The 20,936-nt window shown below is 42.5% G+C and overlaps 1 protein-coding gene across 1 annotated transcript in view; it reads right to left on the reverse strand.

Moving 5' to 3' along the window:
- Window positions 1-579: 579 nt before the first annotated feature.
- Window positions 580-20,936, reverse strand: part of b4galnt4a (beta-1,4-N-acetyl-galactosaminyl transferase 4a) — a 440,181-nt gene continuing 419,824 nt past the window's right edge. Inside the window, exons 10-20 of the mRNA XM_034176867.1 lie at window positions 15,537-15,701; window positions 15,081-15,190; window positions 13,180-13,280; window positions 12,889-12,962; window positions 11,254-12,805; window positions 8,180-8,559; window positions 7,099-7,252; window positions 6,934-7,006; window positions 5,702-5,855; window positions 4,058-4,184; window positions 580-1,035 (exon numbers count right to left, since the gene is read on the reverse strand). Of these exons, the coding sequence (XP_034032758.1) occupies window positions 921-1,035; window positions 4,058-4,184; window positions 5,702-5,855; window positions 6,934-7,006; window positions 7,099-7,252; window positions 8,180-8,559; window positions 11,254-12,805; window positions 12,889-12,962; window positions 13,180-13,280; window positions 15,081-15,190; window positions 15,537-15,701 (3,005 nt within the window). The 3' untranslated portion in view covers window positions 580-920. The remainder of the gene's footprint in view (window positions 1,036-4,057; window positions 4,185-5,701; window positions 5,856-6,933; window positions 7,007-7,098; window positions 7,253-8,179; window positions 8,560-11,253; window positions 12,806-12,888; window positions 12,963-13,179; window positions 13,281-15,080; window positions 15,191-15,536; window positions 15,702-20,936) is intronic.

Raw genomic sequence — 20,936 nt, forward strand, 5'->3', positions numbered from 1 at the left:
AGTGTAAACCGTTTACCAATTCAGTGTTTTAGAACAGAAAGTAGCACCCTGACATTAGCGCCTTCATACGCAATTAAGTTAAAATGAAATTTTGGAGCAGCACAATGAAATTAAGCTGGAAACAATAGCTAGCATTAAAGCGAGTGCAGTAAATAAATGTCCAGTGAGGCTTCACACAATGCGTCTACACACACACACACACACACACACACACACACACACACACACACACACACACACACACACACACACACACACACACACACCAAAAGATAAATTAGAAAAGTTTCAAATGGGAAAAGATGGAAGCATGAATGAGACCGTGTTAGTGTCTCCTTGGAAACGGCATTTGAAATCTGAAAGCTTCCTGTGTTTCTAATATGCAACAACTCCCAACAGCAGGTTGACGATCGGAATGGTTGTTAGTCAAAACACGCAATATCTGGATCCGTCTGAGAAACACGCTGACTCAATCTATCGGGCTCTGACATCAGAGCATGATAGAAACGATCTTAGGTTGTCATCATGTCTTCTTTGTTAAAAAAAAGACAGTCTGGCTGAAAGCATTGCCCCCTCCATCCACCCACAAAACAAACAAACAAACAAATAAAACCCAGAAAGAGTGTGTAAAAAAAAAAAAATACACCTCTTCTCTCTGTACAAGAGTTCAGTCAGTGAGACAAAGTGATAACTTGGGTGTCACTACGTAAACGTGGTGCTTACAAAGTTCAGATTTAGACTCTGTCTCCTCACACGAAGGGAGCCAAAACAACAGAGGCCCCACGAAAGGTGCCTGTTACGGAAAGACAGAGTTCAGGCAGTGAGTGAGCTCCTGCGGGTCTCTCTCTCTCTCTCTCTCTCTCACACACACACACAATGGATCTGCAGGTAGGTTAGTATCCTCTGACTAGCAGGGGTCGCTATCCCTTTGGAGTTTTCTTGCTCTGGGCATTCCACATGCCCCTTTTGGAGTGGTAGTAGTGGAAGAAGTTCCTCAGGCGTAGCCTTTCCACCTCCAAGCCGTTCTGCAGCACCCTACATGGACAAAGAGAGAAGTACATATAAAACCTGTCAGGTTCAGGTCATCAAAAAGTCCTACAAGAATCCTATGGGAAAATAAGATAATGTAGAAATCCTACAGGAGGAAATCCTACAGAAATCCAGCAGGAATTCCTACATGGTTTCAAATTTTATAGGAAAATAATATTAGAAATCATATAGGATCCCTGTAGGAATAAAACCTGTCATCAGGTTCAGGTCATCAAAAAGTCCTACAAGAATCCTATGGGAAAATAAGATAATGTAGAAATCCTACAGGAGGAAATCCTACAGAAATCCAGCAGGAATTCCTACATGGTTTCAAATTTTATAGGAAAATCATATTAGAAATCATATAGGATCCCTGTAAGAATTCCTATAGTAAAAAAAAACAAAAACCCATAGGATTCCTGCAGGGGAAAAAAATCCTATAAGAAGCATTAGCATGGAAAAAAAAAACTGTTCAGCTTCTGGGATCCTCCAACTACAGTCCTATTGACACCCCGCCATTTTAAAAATTTTTCTCTATTTGCCTCTCATATGGCTGAAGGGTCCTCACCATCTAACCATGTCATGGGCAGCATGGTGGATTAGTGGTTAGCACTGGTGCCTCATAGCAAGAAAGTTGTGGGATCGCTTCTCGCTCTTTCTATGTGAAGTTTGCATGTTTTCCCAGTGTCTGCATTGGCTTCCTCCAGGCACCCCGGTTTCCTCCCACAATTAAAAACATGCTTATTTAGGGTCTGCACCTTTCTCTGTCCCTGACCAAGGCAGCATATACATCTGGAGTTGGTCCCCGGGAGCCGGACTGTGGCTGCCCACTGCTCCTCGTGGTTGGATTGTGTCTAACTGTAGTTAGGATGGGTTCAATGTATGTATGTATGTACAATGACAATAAAGGCTCTGTTCTATTCTATTCTAAGAAGTTCTAAGCTGCTTCTATGAAAGCACTCCTATAAGATTTCTAAGGGAATTCCTATAGTAATTTCTTTCAGCTTCTCCCTTTTTTGCTTGGGGTCACAGCAGCAGATCCAACATGGGTTTGCATGTTGATTTGGCACAAGATTTATGCCACATGCCCTTCCTGATGCAACTGTATATGACATGGTGAATGAATATGGGTGGTTTGAACCAGGAACCTTCTGTTTTGGAAGCAAGTGCACCGGAGACTTGGCAACCCCCTGAATTCCTAAAGGATTCAAAAATCCTACAGGAATTCTCTTATGAATGTAAGGATTTCTACAGGAATTTATGTAGGATTTCCACAGGAAAGAGGTCTTCAAAAAATAATTATTCAGTTTCATTTATATAGGAATCCTATAGGATTATTTTGTGAATTGTCCACTGCTCACGTCATATCCTCTTAATCTTGATCATTGAGTACTGTACATTTCAGACTTCATCGTTTTAATATTGGATCAGCTTCTGTTCCCATTGCACGCTTTCCTGTAGGACTCCAACGGGAAAAAGCTGTTTAAATTTCTAATAGCCATCCTGTAAGATTCCGATTGGATTAATCGCACACGAATTCCATAGGATTCATTCCAAAAGAAATCCTACAAGTAAAAGCTGTTCCGATTTGTAATAGTCATCCTTTAGGAATCCTGAAAGACTTTTTGATTAGGGAGACGTTTTAGTTTTCTTAGGGCTCCTTCACACACACAGTGCGAATTTGGTCGAATTGTGCATTAAGTGCGCATGAAGCAGGAATCGTATGCAAACCATGTAATTTCGTAGCTGCTCCCAATGCCTCGTAAACCAGTTGTTACAACTATTTGCGCACACCAACAGCTGACAGAGTGTGCGCTGTGCGAGCACATCGAACCCTCTCGTGGCAGTTGTCGACCAAATTCCAGGTGACACGCACAAACATCTAACACGGCTCGTTTGACACTTAGAAAATGTGTGGCCATTCGCATTCTTTGTACGACAACAGTCTGCAGACAATCATTGTTGTACTGGCAGTGAAATTTGTCTAAATGCCCATGAGTGCGGCTTTGGTATGTGCGCTAAAAACTGACAGGAGGTGTGGCCGCCCACTGAAGCAGCTGTGGAGATCTGTCATTCTGGACATCTCAGCTGGACAGTACTGTGTTTAGATGGACATGGACTAACAACTGACCACTGTGATGCACGTGCGTCTGTTTGTTGTCATCAAATGGACATAAAAAAGTATATCACTGTGGCGACGGGCTGCAGCAAGCGAGCGGTACATGGACATGCTGCCCCCAAGTTGAAACGGACCGTCAGATCATAACACGCAGCAGGCGATCTGACTGTCACATGACCCACGTGAGCGCTGTTCCACATGATGAGGAGTCCTGTGGCGCGCCATCCACCTGACACGCGTGTCGGCAGGGCACGCACGGGCCGGCTAGAGATGTGGACATGAATGAGACGAGCGAACTGCTTCTCATTCATGTGCATCAGTGACCATCTACAGAGGAACAGATGGATCATATTTGTATTGCCTGCTTGATGAGAGGGATTTAATACAATGCGATGTTTTTATATGGTGCGCCATTTTAATTTTTTTAAATACGTCCATGTGCTTACTGATATGAGGCTGTTTCCAGCACCTGCCACAGGACAGCGATGGTAGCTCACTGGTAAAATTTCTGACTGGCAATCAGAGCTTTTGGATGGCACAGGTTCGAATCCTGTGGGTGACGTATTTTTTTTAATTTTCCCTTTATTTTCTGCTGGCAAAAACTGCTGTGAAAAGCTGCTGTGCTCCCACGTACACTGGGCCGTGGCAGCACGCATTTTTCTTACTTTTTACTGTTTTCTTCACAGCAGCTGCACAACATGTAAGCCACATCGTGTTCTCACATGCACGAACCTTTGCACCAGCATCGTGCACGCCTGCCTGTCAGCACTATGTTTTGTGGTGTGCATAATTAGAACTGTTTCACGCTGTTTGGCCGTATTCGACCAAACTTTGCACTATGTGTGAGGGGGCCCTTACTAGGTGTAATACAATTTTACAAAATGTGCAAAGCAACCATAGCTGGATTACCTGTCCAACAACTCCCAGTCTTCTCCACCCCAACGGTCTTTAAATTCCTCAGTGTTCATCCCTCCAATCTTATCAAAATCAGACTTGTAGATTCCAAATAGACCAAAGCCATTCACCTCCCAGTAACCTGGAGAAAGAAAAGAGAAAATAAATAAATAACAGCATTCTAACTAACTATTGCTCCATTTGCACCATGCTGCAGTTTGTGATAAAAGATAAAATGTAACTTTCTGCCTTTACAGTAACAGCTAACTTGCTTGTGCGCCCGAACTGGAGAGGCGAGGCTCATAACCAACTTTAAATGTACATAGTTCAAAAGTGCTCAGTGACCACAGCGATGCCACACCCACATTTCAAAGTATCAGAGAGAAAATGGTACGGACGGTTGCCCAGTTTCGGATCACCTTTTTTAATGTCCCGCTAAACGGAGCCATAATGCAACTGAATGTCCTTTAATTGTGTATTGTATTGGGTATTTGAGTGTTATTTAGCTGAAAATGTCTGGGTGGAGTAGCGCTTCTACTTAAAGTGTGAAGCCACATTATGTGTGGTGCAAACATTTGCCAGAAATGGATCACTTTTGCTGGTTCTGGATCACGAAACTCTGTGTCACTTCGGGAGCATTCCTGGCATCTGGCTGGAGCCCTTCTAATGCAGAATGATACACACTGTGCCCGAGAATGTGTTTTGGGCACAAAATGATAGAAATTATACTTATTAAATGAGAATTTACTTAGTTTCGAAAGGCGCCGTTATACGTTTTTACGAGCAAAAAATGAAGTGTGTAGGTGAGATTTCTCTCAAATTAAAAAGTAAAAGCCCCCACATTCATGCCCATTTGTGATGTTGAGATGACCCCCAAAGTCCACATGATTCACAAGTACTGACACGAGGCTGCTGCTTCAGTGATCCACAACCGGCAAATTTTCGTGTTAGGGAAAAATGTGCGCAGCAATTAAACAGAAAGACATAACACACTGACATTTTCTACCCAAGTAAGTAAGTATTTTCCCACTCTAGAACCAAAAACACTGAATGGCTAACTCACCTTTGCTACGTCTTAGAGAATGTTACTTTCAAACTTGCAGGAATGAGTGAGTGAGAAAACGTGCGCACACCGCACACACCGGGATGTTTTGATTCCTCTGCTGATCACAAAGATGGCTGAATCCGGTCGAGCTTGTGGTCGTTTGTAGACAAAACATCAGTCTTTCCATTGGTACCAAGTATTAGCTTATTTGTGCTGATTACGAGAAACGGCGGCGCAAATACTACAGCAGTGATCCGGAACTGGCAATGATCTGGAACTGGACACGTGACTGTATATGGCCTTTTGAACAGTCAAATTCACCAACAATAAAATGCCTGCAACACCTTTCCATAAAATTAGACATATTCCTATATATTAGCATGATTCTGGAAATTTGACCTTGACATCTAACCGATCTGAAGCAAAATCTGTTGATCCATTGATCCAACGTACCTGGCTCGTGTGATCAAATTCGGATTAGGTTCTTAAGATATCTTGTTCATGTACATACAAACAGACGAAAGCGATTACACGACCCTACGCGTCCGGGGGAGTCGCTGATATTCATACTATTTCAATGTGAGCGCCAAAGGTCGAGTATATGTGCATGTTACCATCAGGCTCGTGTGGCGAGCTGCCGCAGCTGAGTCTCATGACAATGGGAGCAAAAGCAAGGCGCCCCTCCACACAGTGTTTTCTGATGCTCTCCAGGATGTTGAGAGGGAAGTGGATGTGCAGATCACACAGGAACACAATGCTGTGGCTGTCCTGAAGAAACAAAACAAAAAACACATTCAGTTCAACATAATCTCATCAGTTATGCAACTGTTCTAATGTTCCATTTTATTCTAAACATGCTAAATAAGAAAAAGATGTAACATATTTTGTTATATTCACCAAGACCTTCATGTTTTCATCTATTTGTTGGTTGGTTTGTTGTCATCAAGATTATGTAAAAGCTAATGAATCCATTTCAATGAAATTTAGAATTTGTGATCAATGATTTTGCATTCAAGATCAAAGGTCAGCATTAGGGATCAAAGCAATCAAAGGTCATGATCAGGATCAAAGACTGTTGCTTACTCTTCAAAGTTCAACAATCGGGATATAAGGCAGAGGGTTGTGTTCTACTGACTGTTCTTGTAGCATTTTGCATGAACTGGTTTGTTTGTTTTTTAAGAACAAAAGCCATCAATCACTGATAAAAATTCAGCAATCAGGATCAAAGGCAGAAGTATTCAGTCTAAATAGTGCCCTTGTAGTATTCTGTGTGAATTAATGCATAGTTGTGTGAGTGTATATCCACATCCACCTTGTCTAGGACTTAAGGATTAAAAATGCAGATTAAAAATGCAGAAGTGGTCAGGCTTAGTGTCAGTGACTTGTCTTCGTTCCCAGAGTCCCGAGGTCATTCAGACAAGTGACAGCGACGTCACACCAGCATGACAGCACTGACACTTGACTGACGGATCAACATCAGCCCAAATTTCCAGCCTCTCCACAGCCTATGGGTGTGTGCACATATAAGTGACTGAGTGATAGAGACATAAATGCACATGCACAAAAATAACATGTGAGAGGGAGTTGATGGAAGAGCTTGCCTTGCACACACAATGGAGGAAATGCTGCTAACGCTCTCAGCATCTTCCACACCCAGAGAGGACAAAGGTCGGCAGGACGAGATAAGGCTGAGACCCAGAGACCTAGACAAGCCCACCAGCGATGTATTCATTATGCATGAGTGTTCCTGCTCTGTGTCCATCAGCTCGTGAAGGTCATCGGCTCCGTGTGAGCAGCCGACCTACAGTCAGTGCTTTTTTTTGTCTTCCCTGTAAGATAGTCTTACCTCAATAGTGTCTACTCCGATCTGCAGTCCTGCTGAGCGCTCAAAGTTCCCTTCTCTCCTTAGATACTCGTATCTGCAAACACACACAATTGGCCATAGTGAAATAAGCATTGTGAAATATTTATTCACTCTGGTTTTATGGTTGTTGACTGTGCTCATGCACACCTCGGCACGCCACTCTCTCTCAAGGCTTGCTCCACATCCATGTCTTCACTCTCAAAGTCAACAATGATGATGCTGAAATTGTCGTCTTTGGTCTGGCGATGAAGATTTTCCATGTCAGAGATAAACTGCTGCACCCACCGAGCTTGGTTTTTCACTGAAGAAAGGAGTGAATTCCAAAAAAAAGGTCAATAAATTAGGAAAAGAAACAATGACTGTGACCTACTCTTTTCATAATTCATATTTTATACATGAGTGAAGGGCTGGGTCTGACAGAATGAGCCCCTCCTCAGCAGTTGACTTGTAATCACTGAGGGGACAGCAGTGCCAGCAGGCGGCTGAGACGCTAAGGTAAGCAGCTAAGAGTATAACCGGTTGTTTTATAAAGATATACATATTGTAAGGTAATCATGGACATCACAGAAATCCTCTTTGTGTTGTCAGACACTTTGAATAACGTTTTTGACCAGTTCAGCTGTGTTCATGACATGCAGAATGCCCACACACATTTGCAAAATCCACTGATGTGTTTGGCCAGAATCGCAAATGTTTGCATGTACACAATGCTGCCTCGCAGACGTTACAATTAACAGGATGTCTTTGCTCATTTATCCAGTAAATTTGGTGCATGTGCTCAATAGCAGCATTTGCCATTCACTGTCAGATTACAATATGACAACTGGATGATGAATATTACAAAGGACTGATGGAAAAGAACAATGTTCCAAAATACAAATTTCATCAAATGAGCCCAGATGTCTTGTGTTTCCTTGAAGTTTCTCTCATCTCGACATTTCATTGTTTCTTCTTTATTCCTTAAATGGAACTTAAGTGTTGTTGCAGATACAAATTGTAAAGCACTACCTACTCAGTCAATGAATTATTATTGATGCCATCGACGCTTACGTCAGCTCAACTCGACATTCATAACATAAATGATGGTTTAAAAATAAAAAAAAATTGGTGTAAAACAGAATGATGGAACTTTGAGGTTGTTTCACATTAAATTCCAACCATATTTCACTGCAAAAACTGGGAAAAAAATCCTATTTTGCACAATAAGACCCAAAAACAAATAACTGACCTGGCACCACAAAGTGCACCATGACGTCTCTTCTCCATTGCAGCATAACAGGCTGGCAGAGCAGGGGCTTAGCATAGGCCGTGCTCCAGGGGGTCGCTATAGGATGAGCAGGAGACCTAGTGGAAGGACTGGGAGCTGGAGTGCTGAAGCTGGATGTTGCAGTGGAGGGGGCAGAAGCCAAGGCCAAGGGTGAGGCAGAGTTGATGTTCTCCAGGCTTTCTTCTCCTTGTTTACCACGATGCAGCAGCAGGTAAATATATTCAGACAGACGTACCACACTGCGCCCTCTCTCCATGAGCTCCAGCTCCACCAGGTAACGGTTCCCTCTTGCAGAATCACGACGCTTTTCAATGTTGATGATCCGAAGCAGGGTGTAGATCCTGAGACAATGAAACAAATTTAACACTACAATTCAATGAGGAACTTGCAAGAAAAATTTCACTCAACCATCCTTAAAGAGTTGATGGTGAAGACTTTGGTGACGCAGTGACTTTTTGTGTGTCTTGCCAGTAGTCATCATTCCTAACTATAACTAAAGCTATAGTTAGTGTACTAGGTGGAAAAAAACCCTTTTTTTTTACTAACTACAACTTTAAGCTCGTATCTTGCATTGTGGGAAATACTGACCAACGTAGAAAATTTTGGGTTTTGTCATGGTTTGGAAAAGGCTGTAAAACAGTTTACAAACTGGTGTTAGGGTCGCAAAAAGTATTTCTTGTCATGAATAAATTTTGAAGACCTTCAAAATGTCTTAGCAAATTCATTTTTTAAACAGTCGCAAAAGTTTGTAAAACAATTGTGTTTGCAAACCGTTGTAACACGTGTTGCTAAACTTGTTTTTGGTTTGCAACCACTCTCTGACCCAAACAGTCTTCCAGTTCTTCTTCCCTTCTTCTTTTTCTTTCTCTTTTTGTCTGCAGCAGCCAGATAAAGCAATTCTTCCTCAAGGGTAGCAGCACATCGGGCTTCTTTCTGACATTTATTCATCTCCATATTCTGGAAATCCCTCTTCTATATAGCTTCTAGAGGCAAGTCTCTCTGTCTTCCACTGGTTCAAGAGAAATCTGACTGCTGGGGAGGGTTTGAGTCACCTGACATTCTCCTGGTATTAAAAAAAGTCCTCTTTTGTTAAAACCTTGTGACTTAGAATGGCCCAAGCAGTGGGTCAGCCCTCTGAGTCTGGTCTGCTTGAGGTTTCTTCCTCAAAAACACCAGGGGAAGTTTTTCCTTACCACTGTCATCTGTGCGCTTGCTCAGGGGGGTTGGTAAGGTTAGACCTTGCCAGTGTGAAGTGCCTTGAGGCACCATTGTTGTGATTTAGAGCTGTATAAATATAATACAATGAATTGAAGTGAATTGAACTGAGATCCTAAATGTTCCCAAACAGTGGCAAATAGATGGTAATTGTCACAAACACAGTTGCTAACATATGCTAATAGCTGCCAATGTTTGCCCATTGTTATACGCAAACACTTTCAGAAACATTCACACTCATGTTGCTTAAGCCCCTTTCACACTGGCATATTCGTTAGAGCTGCTTATTGTGGCGTATAGTCTATGCAGAGTTGAGCAGCTCTCCGCCCACTTTTAGCAGCTCTATGTCAAGTTTTTTCTCCCGACAATATGTTGAGGAATACACGTGTGGGATGGAAGAAATTAAACATGTTTAATTTTCTTCGGCAAAGAGCGCTGGACACAGTTTTAAGCAGGTCTGAGCAGCACAGCGTTACTGCATGCAAGTCTGTGCAACACGGCGCTCCTGTACACAACCAAAAACTGAGTGCTGCATCCAGAATGATTCAACTGGAGAAGAGGATCACGCAGCTGCAGTGCCTCTGTGTGATCAGAACAGCTGATGGACGTGTGTGTGCTCAGAACAGGGAATTGAATCTCAACTCAGAAATCCAGAAACACAACAGAAACAGCAGGTTCTCTCTCTCTCTCTCTCTCTCTCTCTGTGTGTTGCTCTCTCGTGCTCTCTCTCTCTGTGTCTGATCAAACAATAAGCGCTGTGATGCTTTAAAATAAACGCCTCGTTGCTGCATGTCGGTGCGATCATCAAACGCCCTGATCGATCAGGTCTGATCAAATCAGTGGACCTGATCGGAGCAACTGGAGCTTTAAAAGTTTAACGAGTCACAGCGCTTCATTCACAGCAGCCTTTACCAGAGCCAGACTCAGCAGCATCTGTACACAATGAAAATGATCCACCAAGACAAAAAAATAATATATATATATATATAGAGAGAGAGAGAGAGAGAGAGAGAGAGAGAGGGAGAGAGAGAGAGACACACACACACACTACACTAGCTACTAGCTACCTGAATAATAAACCAAACGTTCCTTCAGTAAAACCAATATTTGCAGACGGGATGAGTTCATCAATGAAATCACCTGGTGGAGCAGGTGGTTACTAAGAAACGTGCACCTTCTTTGCCCTTTCTGGACTCAGGTTGACATCTATGGCATAAAACTGGATGATGCCATGTGGTGAACCATCTCAATGAGTGTGCAGTTTCCTTTGCCTCAAAAGTTAGCTCTATTAAGATCAGTTACTTTAAACTGAATTGATATTGCACAGAAATGTCACCAAGGAAAATAAAAAAGGTAGCAGAAGCAGCTACTAAGAAATCACAGAGGTTTCACAAGGTTTGAAGCATATTATGAAAGACCAGAAACATCTTTGAATACAACGCACTACTGTTATATCATTCTCATGTAATTATTGTATGACTGCAGGCAGGGCACTTAAAATGTTGCTTCAGTAGTAACAAAGTGAAACCAGTACAGTGTAGCAAGAAAATAAGAACAGAGAAAAGTTAATGGCCAAGATACTTCACACAAACAACATCAGGGCATGTAAGCATTCCTGCAGAAAATGTAATCAGCAAGTATAGGTCTGCTAATGGGAACTCAAAAACTGTTAAGCACCAAGGCATGACCGATATATTTTCAATGAAATGCCTTGTTTTATATAAGAGTTTGTATAAACAATGGCATTTAAACAGAACAGGTAAAAAGAATCCCTCTTTATTAAGTATGGTATCACTGCTATACTCCATTTATTTTATTACCCTCCATTTCGTTCGTTGAGTTTCTCCATATATTGGGCCAGCACATCCACCACCTCACTCTCTGCCAGTTGGAGGTTGCCAGACACATTGCAGCGCAGGTCATTCCAGTCTGAACGCAGTAGCTCAAAGTCCATTGGATTGACTGAGAAGGTCCTCTGCCAATTGATGCTTTCCTCTGCCCAACCTGGCCGAGCCTCGACTTCTTCATAGCTGTAGTCAGAAAGTTCACCATCTTCAGGTTCTGGTTCTGGCTCAGGATCAAGATCAGGATTAGAGTGGTTTGTATCCTGGTCAAGTTCTGCTTCATTTTGGTCCTGATCTGGTTGCTGCTGGGACTCCGTGATCTCTGATGTTCTGAGGTAAGAGGTAACCCGAGATTGGTCATGCTGTGTGTTTTCTGTAGAGTTTAATCTTGGAGGCGTAACTGGAGGTGAAGGGTGAGGTAACAGTGGGATTAGATGGCCTTCTTTACTCGACAAATCAGCAGGAAAAACATTTTGTCGCTTTAAAGACCTGTGCTCCCCTTTTCTCTTGCTTTTGTCTGGTTGTTTTGCTACTAGTGCTCTGTTGGCAGTCTTCTGTACAATGGTTTCCCCGTGCACGCTGATGGTTCCATTGTGTGGCAATGTCTTACCGACTTTTGTAGGGGGGATTGGCCAGAGTTGAGGGGCACTAATAAGGCTCCTACCCCCTGTTACCCTTGCTTCAGTGTGTCCTCGGGATCCCAGGTTGACCAGCCTGGTGGTCTTTCCAGTTTGGTACAGAAAGACTCCTGGGAACACCTCTCTAGCATGGCGCGATGCCCTCTCTTCCCTCCTTTCTCGTCGCTGCTCTCTCTCCCTCTCCCTGTCTCTCTCTTTGGCTGGTCGAGGCCTGGTAATGTAAACTTTGTTGTCCTCCCTCTTCTCCTTTTTGTTTCCAATGAGCTTGTTATTGTCACGGAGGTTGTTGGTGTTGCTGTGGGCAGAGTTGCTGAGGATCTGCTTGGCTCGGCTGGCGAGGACAGAGAAGGAAGACTCTTGGGGGAAAAGGAGTGAAGACTTGCTCAGTTTAGGTGGCGTCTCAGCTCCATTCTCTCCTGTTCCTCCCCTTGTTGCTCCTCCTTTTCTTCCAGGACCCAGCTCAGGTTCAATAGAGCGGGTCCAGGTTAGGGAGCGGCTCTGTACCACACTCTCCATGTCAGGTTGAAGTATACGGTGTTGGGGCTCTGGCGGTCCCTTCCTAATGCCGTGGTCCATGTCTCCTCTAATATGATGTCTTTCCCAATCTCTGTCCTCAGCTCTACCCATCTGTGGAGCTCTGTGATGAAAGTGTCTCCTCTCTCTACGGAGTACCACACTTTTGACTTCCCTCTCCACCTCTTCATCAGGTTCCTCCTCCTCCTCTACTCCCCCTTCTCTGTCAGCTAGCGTTGGCCCAGGTTTTGATTGCTGATGGGAAAAGTTGGATGTGTGGCTGATTTGGCTTGGATGAGAGGGCTTCTTGGGCAATTGCGTGCCAACAATCTCTGCCTTGTCTTCTGCATCCACCACCTCCTCCTCCTCCAGGAAATCTTGACACAAAGGAAACAGTAAGTTGAAACAGTGTATTAATACATGCATGCACCTGTGTGTGTATGGGTTCATTCTTAGTTACCATCTGGATTTGGAAAAAAGAACGGCCTGTCGTCTTCCTCCTCATCCATCTTCATGTATTTGTAGAACCCAAACCTGGCAACACACAGACACTAATTAAATAGTTTAATGTTTCAGTGTCCGTTGCAGCATAATAAACTTAATCTCTGAGGGAGAGACTACATGATTCACGACCATCAAATTCACAGACACTTATTCTGCATAATCAGTTTACATCCTCACATATATATGACAGAGACAAATGAGACAAATCTCTGAGCCTTCTCAGAGATAAAACCAACAATGTCCTTACTTCTCTAAGTAGATGGGGGATTCTCTGTAGAAACACTTGTTCTCTCTCTCCATGTGAGTGAGACGGGTGAAGTCATTAGGATAGACAAAAGACAGATACACCTGAGGAAAATTACAAAATCAATAATGCAATGACAAACAACCTAAAAAACCCCTCTCAAAACATCAAAGTCCATCACATCAGAGTGATCTATCATTTAATTAGCTACCTCAGATAAGCACCATAATTTCATCAAAATAAAAATATATACCAGTTTACCAACAGAGATCTACCAAATCTAAAATCCGTGTTTTGCTGGAATCTCACTGTCCAATTTGCATCACATTATTTCTCTCTGCTGCTTCTGTAATAACTCAGTTCATCCTTAAGGGGGGAGCAGCATGCAACAATACTGGCAAGATGCTCATTTCATATATTAAGATTCACGTGTGGACTCTAACGTCAACCCAACACAGAGTTTTACTTGTTGTGTTGATGTGATTTGATAAAAACAATTCTGAGAGTGTTCAAAGACACCTGCCACAGTTAGATAAGATCGATTTCCTTGAGCTCATGAAGGAAAATCCTTGCTCAGGGAAAGGATATTCCAGGTGGCCACCTGCAGCAGCTGCTTTGCAGTGGGTGATCCCTCAGTTGGAGTGTCTGGGTTTGGGACTGTCCTGGATCATGAGTAAGATCCAGACAGTGAAAAAGGTGAAGCTGAAGAGACATTCAGTTATCTCAGCAGTGACATTCATTCCTCTGGGTCCTCAGCCTTTGAGATCGAGAGACCCCAGGGAAGAGCTTATGGAGTCACAAGTTTTCTGCACGGAGGTATTTGGCAATGCTGATATCTTTACAAGAAAAATAAGATCCAAGTCTTGAGGGTCTTTGCATTTCCAGTCTTACTGTATGGTTGTGAGACGTAGATGCTAACCAGTAAGGTTACCTAAGGTACCGACTGTATGGCATTTTTATTAGGTCTCTTTGGAGGATCGCTGGCACTGTTGGAATTAATTTGTATCAAGTGGTCACTTGGGGAGACTCAGATGAGGAGTATCATTTGCACTGTGAAGAAATATTAGCTGTTATATTTTATATAACAGCTGAGTGGATCCTTGTCATTTGATTTGTGGCTTGTATGCCACGTGACATGGATTATTTATACCATTTGCCATTGTGTTTCAATAACTGTGCAATAGTTCTTTATAGAGTGCAATTTTGGTAATATATGCAATGTACTATTGCACGCCCCAACCACCGTGCATGCCCACACTACCGGGGGCGATGTTTAGCTAAACATGGCGGAGTTTGTTTTGCTGGCGTACAGCGATTTCAAGAAGCTAACTGACTGTGCTAATTCTTCTAACACACACAAAAAAAAACCCAAACTCCACCATGTAGTAAGCCATCTGGAGGCATGAAGAGCCATTAGGATGAAGAGGTTGAAGTTAGGATGAAAAGCTGGACAAATTTCTGTTTTTTCGATGAAGTGAGGAAAGCAGACGGCAGTCTGTAAACAAAGTCAGAGCACGACAAAACGGACTACAATGTCAGAATTGTTTTTTGCAAGTTGAATGAGAACAACTTTGGAATCCTATTTAATGTTTGTGTTGGACTGTTAATGTCAAACCGCCAGTGACGCACACCAAAATGTAAATGCCCTTTCCGTTGCTTATAAATGAATAAAATATCAGACTTTCACCTCATGAAATATTCTTACATTGCACTCATAAACATTCATTATTTGTATAATAATAGTAATACTGTAATAACACTGTACAAAATAATAAAATAAAATTGCAAACTAGCTTAAAATTATATATAGTTGTGCTTCAGATGATCCCACACTGACAAACTCAAACACACATACACGGAGTGATGCATCTTTTGTGACTCAGGAAAAAGGAACAGGGACTTACAAATTGCAAACCCTGGTATCTGGCGATGGGAAAATCTTTCACTACATAAGTTGGAGAATAGAGACAGGCCGGGAGAACATTTTCCACGCGGGATGGTTCGATCATAGGAGCTGGGGAGAGAAAGTGAAGTGAGGCATACATCTGACATCTGGCACAAACAAATATGTTACATGCAAGTCCTGCCTTCACCAAATTTAGTAATCTAAAAAACACTCGCCGGCATGTGATCAGGGCAACAACAGAAAAAAGGGGGGGAGAGCGCATTCGCGCATGTGCGCACACACAAACACACAAATTGGATTACAGTTTGCCTGGTGAAATGACAGTTTAAACACGGCAAAACTGACAGTAAGACAGACAGCCAGACGGACAGTCAATCAGTCAGTTAGGGAAAATAACAGCCCAGAAATCCAGGATGAAAATGCGACAGCCTGAAATGGTAAATGGCAGATTTACTGTTGTAGAAGGTGTCTCTGGGGTCTGGCTTCAGCATATCTGCTCCGTGCTGCAGGATGCTGCCCCCTTCCTGCCCCTGATGTTGATACTCTTCTGGGAGACGGATGTGACTTGCCAAAGTCTGCGGGATATGGTCAACGCTGTTCATCTTCAAAGTGGACTCATCTGAACACAAAAGAGGGAAAGACATGAAATTCATTCTAACTGACTAACATATTAGTCACATTAGGTACGTGCTGATCGTCAGACATTCTCGCTGGCTGCAAAATGGACAGATGGAGGAGAAAAGGAGACACTTAGATGCAGAGAGGAAAGAATGAAACAGCGAAGGAAAAGGCAGAAAGACGGAGCAAAGGATGAGATGATAAAATCAAGAAAAGTTGAAAGAAAACACAGGGCAGAGAGGGGAGTCATGATTATACCAATCGATAGGAGGGAAGGTGGAGAGCGCATCCGTGATTAATGGCATGTCAGGAGAAAGGCCTGATGGGAGAAATGTTATGTAATTAACAGGGTGGTCAGTATCATTTTTATCCCCAAGAGAAGTGTGGGGAAGTGGGGGGTAGCACACATACACAACTATACCACAAAACCTTAAAACAAACAACAACAACAAAAAAACTCCCTTCAAGACATTCATTATTCACTTACTGACAAAAGCCTCGTCAAAACTAATCATATGTGTGACAGAACAAAGGAAAGAATAAAAAAAAAAAAAATAGGACCCCCATCTGTTGTTTCTGATTCATTTTCATGATATTACAGAAAAAAAGGACTAATTTGTGTATGGGTTAGGGTTAGGGCTCCAACCACATGTGTGCTGTGAAAAAATACATAGCAACTGATTTAAAATTGTCCTTATTAAACCTTCATCCTAAAGTGCTACCTCACATCTCAATCTTACCACATTGGGTCTGATCACAAGACGGTGTGTGTTTTTTTTTAACCTATGAATGATAAATAAAGCAACATTTGTAAACGGAACAATGCAGACATATTTATTGAATAACTCTGCATATATTACAGTTACTCTTCTAAAACAATGGTTGTGAGTGCATCACAACATTTGGGGAATCATTATGCTCCTCTAACACATTTTGCCTGCCATTGTTCCATGAAGATGGCACATATTAATTTCCCCCAATCTATGATAGCTATACATAGTAAATTTTGCTGAGTAAAATATACTCTGTGTTGTGTGTTGGGGGGGTGTGGCTGGATATGTTGGTGTTCTTTTCTTTTCTTTGCTCTCCAGGTGGTATGCAAACTGATTTATTGTCTGTGGAGAAGGTGCTGGCTGAAGAGTCCTTCACCCTCATCAACGTTATGTGCAGCACCTGTGGATGGTGCTCACGTGCAACCTTAAAGACTTTCAGCTGAAGCAGATAATGAGATGGCGTTCTGCATTTAAGCCATGTGTGATTCAAGCAGAATTGCTGGGAACTCGACCTTGTGATGTTCGTTTGTGAGACGCTGAGGACCGCGCCTGGGTTTGACACATCGTGCCTGTGAAGGAAGAATGGTGAGGGACACATGCTGTCAGCACACATCAGAGGTGATTAATTGTTTGACTAATTGTTGATAGTAACTTGGTATTTTGTTACGCAGTAGATTTGAATTGTGATGAGAATTGTGCAGCTCGCTTCTCACTGCCGTGGCGTGCGGAGTGGTAATCCTCCACCTGTTGTGAGAAGCTGCTCATTTACATAAAGCTTAAATACAGACCTGAATGTGTTGCTGATAGTGTGTGCCTTTTGAAGGATATTGATTGTAGCTGCTGACTTACCTCACCTTTTCTATCCTTCGCAGAGAGTCGGTTTGTCGTGTCCACCTGGGGGGTGTTTGGCGGTAACCAATAACCTAATATCATATTAAAGCTCATGCCTATCAGAGCACACAGTGAGTGGAATCAGGTGGGGAGAGACTGAACACATATGCGTGCGCGTACACACACACACACACACACACACACACACACACACACACACACACACACACACACACACACACACACACACGCACACACACACACACACACACACACAGGATTCATGACAGATGAGGGAGTAAGTTGCTACACCTTGCACAGCTGTAAGACTCCGTATGAAATATAGTTTATTTATACAACAGTGGTAGTAAGTAGCAACACCTGTTAGTGTGCCTTATGAACATTTATGTTTTCTTTTTTTACTGTCCTCTCATGAATCCTGTTGCTGCCTGCTGTGTGCGCGCGTGCATATGCGTTCAGTCTCCCCCCCACCTGATTTCACTCACTGTGTGCTCTGATAGGCATGAGCTTTAATATGATATTAGATTATTGCGAGGGAACGCAATAATCTGGGCCAAAATAAAAGTTAACCACCATGTGCCCAGATGGGCTCCATACAAATGCCTTTGTAATTAAATAACCGTCTGATATAACTGGTGTCAAAATAAATACAACACTGCCATCTACTCAGTACTTAGGGTGAATACGGCCATGTTTGAAACACTGAACAAAGCAATTTCTTCAGAAAATAATACACTCTTGCAAAATACAAACACATTTAAGCAGATCAGAGAGTGGACATCAGGATCAGTTTCAGTCTTCATTGCAGAGTTAAACATTATTTCACTGACGCCTGTATGAATGGATGCATTAAAAAGTGTGATGGCGGTGAGTGAGGCTGCTAATCTACCCAGCAATCAGCATCTGCTTTAAACTGTGAGACAGGTATTGCTGAACTCATGGCATTTGAGGTTTACAGCAACAGGAGACCTAATTAAATAAGGCTGACATAATGGACAAATTTCCCTTGGCAAGACGAGAAATGTAAAAATGGAATAACCATCCGACACTTTCCAGAGTGAGAAAAATGGAGGAAAGCAGTAAGGGAGAGAGTATGACAGAGAGGGCGGAGGCGACGGGGATGGGTGGACATGACAGATGAGGAGATGCTAATAGTGGAGTCCAGCAGGTGACCTCATATACGGCACAAGTCTGCTGCCAATTTCTTTCTCCACACCGCTGCTGATATACGAGAAGCACACATTTGGCATCCAACACCCTGCAGCATCGCCCAAAATGAGGATTTCCCCCCCCCATTATTTTCAGGAGCAGGCATTTTTCTTTGTTTGGAGTAGTGAATCCCCGTGGCACGCTGCTATTATTAGACCTGCACAGGTTAGACTCTGGAACAAATGTTTTATTACTTATATATGTATGTGTGTGTGTCTGTGTATGTATATATATATATATATATATATATATATATATATATATATATATATATATATATATATATAAACATTTTATCATTGCCAGATACCACGGTGTGCAGTATAAAATGTAAAATGTGTAAAATGCAGTGTTAGTGGTTTCTGATTTTTGTTCTCCTTCATTAGTTTGTCCCTAAAAGGTAAAATTTTAAATTTCCGAAGGATTATTCCACACTTCATCCAAATAAATAAATAAACGTTCCAGATAATTTTTAAATGACTGCATTTCTATAGTAGTATTCCTTGTAATGCTGTTACTAAAGGCACTTTCAATGATGCGTCTCTCACACACACACACACACACACACACACACACACACACACACACACACACACACACACACACACACACACACACACACACACACACACAGCGGGCAATTTAGGGATGAAGGACTTTGCTTCAAGGGCACCTTAATGGTTTTCCTGTTTGATTGGGGAATTGAACCCATGAGCCTCCAGTTACAAACCTGCTTGTATAACCTTTAGGCAACCACATCCCCATAAGATTAACTGATATGTTATATACCAAAGACAACAAAAAGTGGACAACAATTAAATAAAAAAGTTAAACATGATATTGTTGAAAAACCAGCAGATAGTTCACTCAAAAGAATTCAGCTTTTAAGGTAAAGGGTCGTCACGGAGATATTCATTCTGTCAAGATGTCAAGATGATGTCAAGATGTGCATTTGTCACATGCAAATATACAATATAGAAAATGCAGTGAAAAGTGTCTTTGTACCTGCGCTGACAAAAACAATAACCACAACAATAGCAAAAGCGTGAAATCAAAAACACATAAGTAAAAGGTGCAATAAAAGTGAATATATATATTTACTCATCCTCTCGGTATTGGTTCTCAAGCAATGGAACCGACAACCAGATCGCAACAGAGAGAGAAGGGAATGTCCAGAGTGATGGGCCAGGCTGAGGATCTTCTCTGCCCTCGACCTGCATCTTTTAGAGTAAATGTCATGCAGGTCAGACAGTGTGGTTTTGATAGTCCTCTCCTCTCTTAAGGGCAGAGAAGTCCTGTTTGGTGCAACTGCCCATTGAAGTGATGATACTCGCACACAGAATGCTGTCGATGGTACAGGTATAAAAATTTCTGAGCACTCTGAGGGGGAGTCAAAAGTCTCTAAGGCGTCTGAGGAAGAAGAGACGCTGCCTGGCCTTCTTGACTGTCCGATTAATGTGGCGTGACCAAGACAAGTCCTGTGAGATGGTCACGCAGAGATATTTAAAACTCTCCACCCTCTCCACCTTGGACCCCCCGATATAGAGTGGATGGATGTCACTCTGCTGCTTTCTTCTGAAGTCCACAATCAGTTCTTTAGTTTTGCTGACGTTCAGCAGGAGCTTATTTCCCAGCACCAACTCTCCAAGTGGGAGACCTCCTTCCTATAGGCCTCCTCCTTATTGTCGGAGATTAGTCCAATGATGGCTGTATCATCTGCAAACCTAATAATGGTGTTGCTATCTGATGTGGACAAAAAGTCATATGTGTACAGGGAAAACAGCAGGGGGCTCAACACACAACCTTGGGGGGATCCGGTGTTGGGGGTCAGTGGGGATGAGTTGTGGGTGCCCACCCGTACCTCTTGTGCCCACGGTACCACCATCTGTTTATGCTTAGCACTCATTTTGGTAAATAATGATGACTGTTTTGCTGAAATTACCAGATTCATGAATTTGGAGCATAACACAGTTTACCATCATTGTCATAATGATCAGCACCACTGATTTTTTTTTTTAAGTTCAGAAATAAATGCATATTATGGCCACACCGATATTTTGCATTCAAGTGGTCACATGAGCATGTAGTGTTAAAACATATGCTGTCATGCTAATTGCATCCCTCATGGTTAGCATGAACTACAGTTGGTGTCAACCAGTAACTGTTAGCATGACCTCATATGCTGATGCTAACTGTGGTTAGTGTGACCACATATAGTACACTCATAAGATCACCTCATTTGAGTCTTCCTGTGTAACTGTTCCAGTGGGATGCAAGTTTCTTCCAAACATGCGTAGCACCAAAGACATCCAGTCTTTCCCTTAGGTCACTGGGTAGTGTCCAAGTCTTGCAACTACACAGTAAGACACGAATCACCAGGACCCTAAAGACCTCAACATCCT

This window comes from Thalassophryne amazonica, chromosome 8 (assembly GCF_902500255.1).
Source record: "Thalassophryne amazonica chromosome 8, fThaAma1.1, whole genome shotgun sequence".
Taxonomy (NCBI): domain Eukaryota; kingdom Metazoa; phylum Chordata; class Actinopteri; order Batrachoidiformes; family Batrachoididae; genus Thalassophryne; species Thalassophryne amazonica.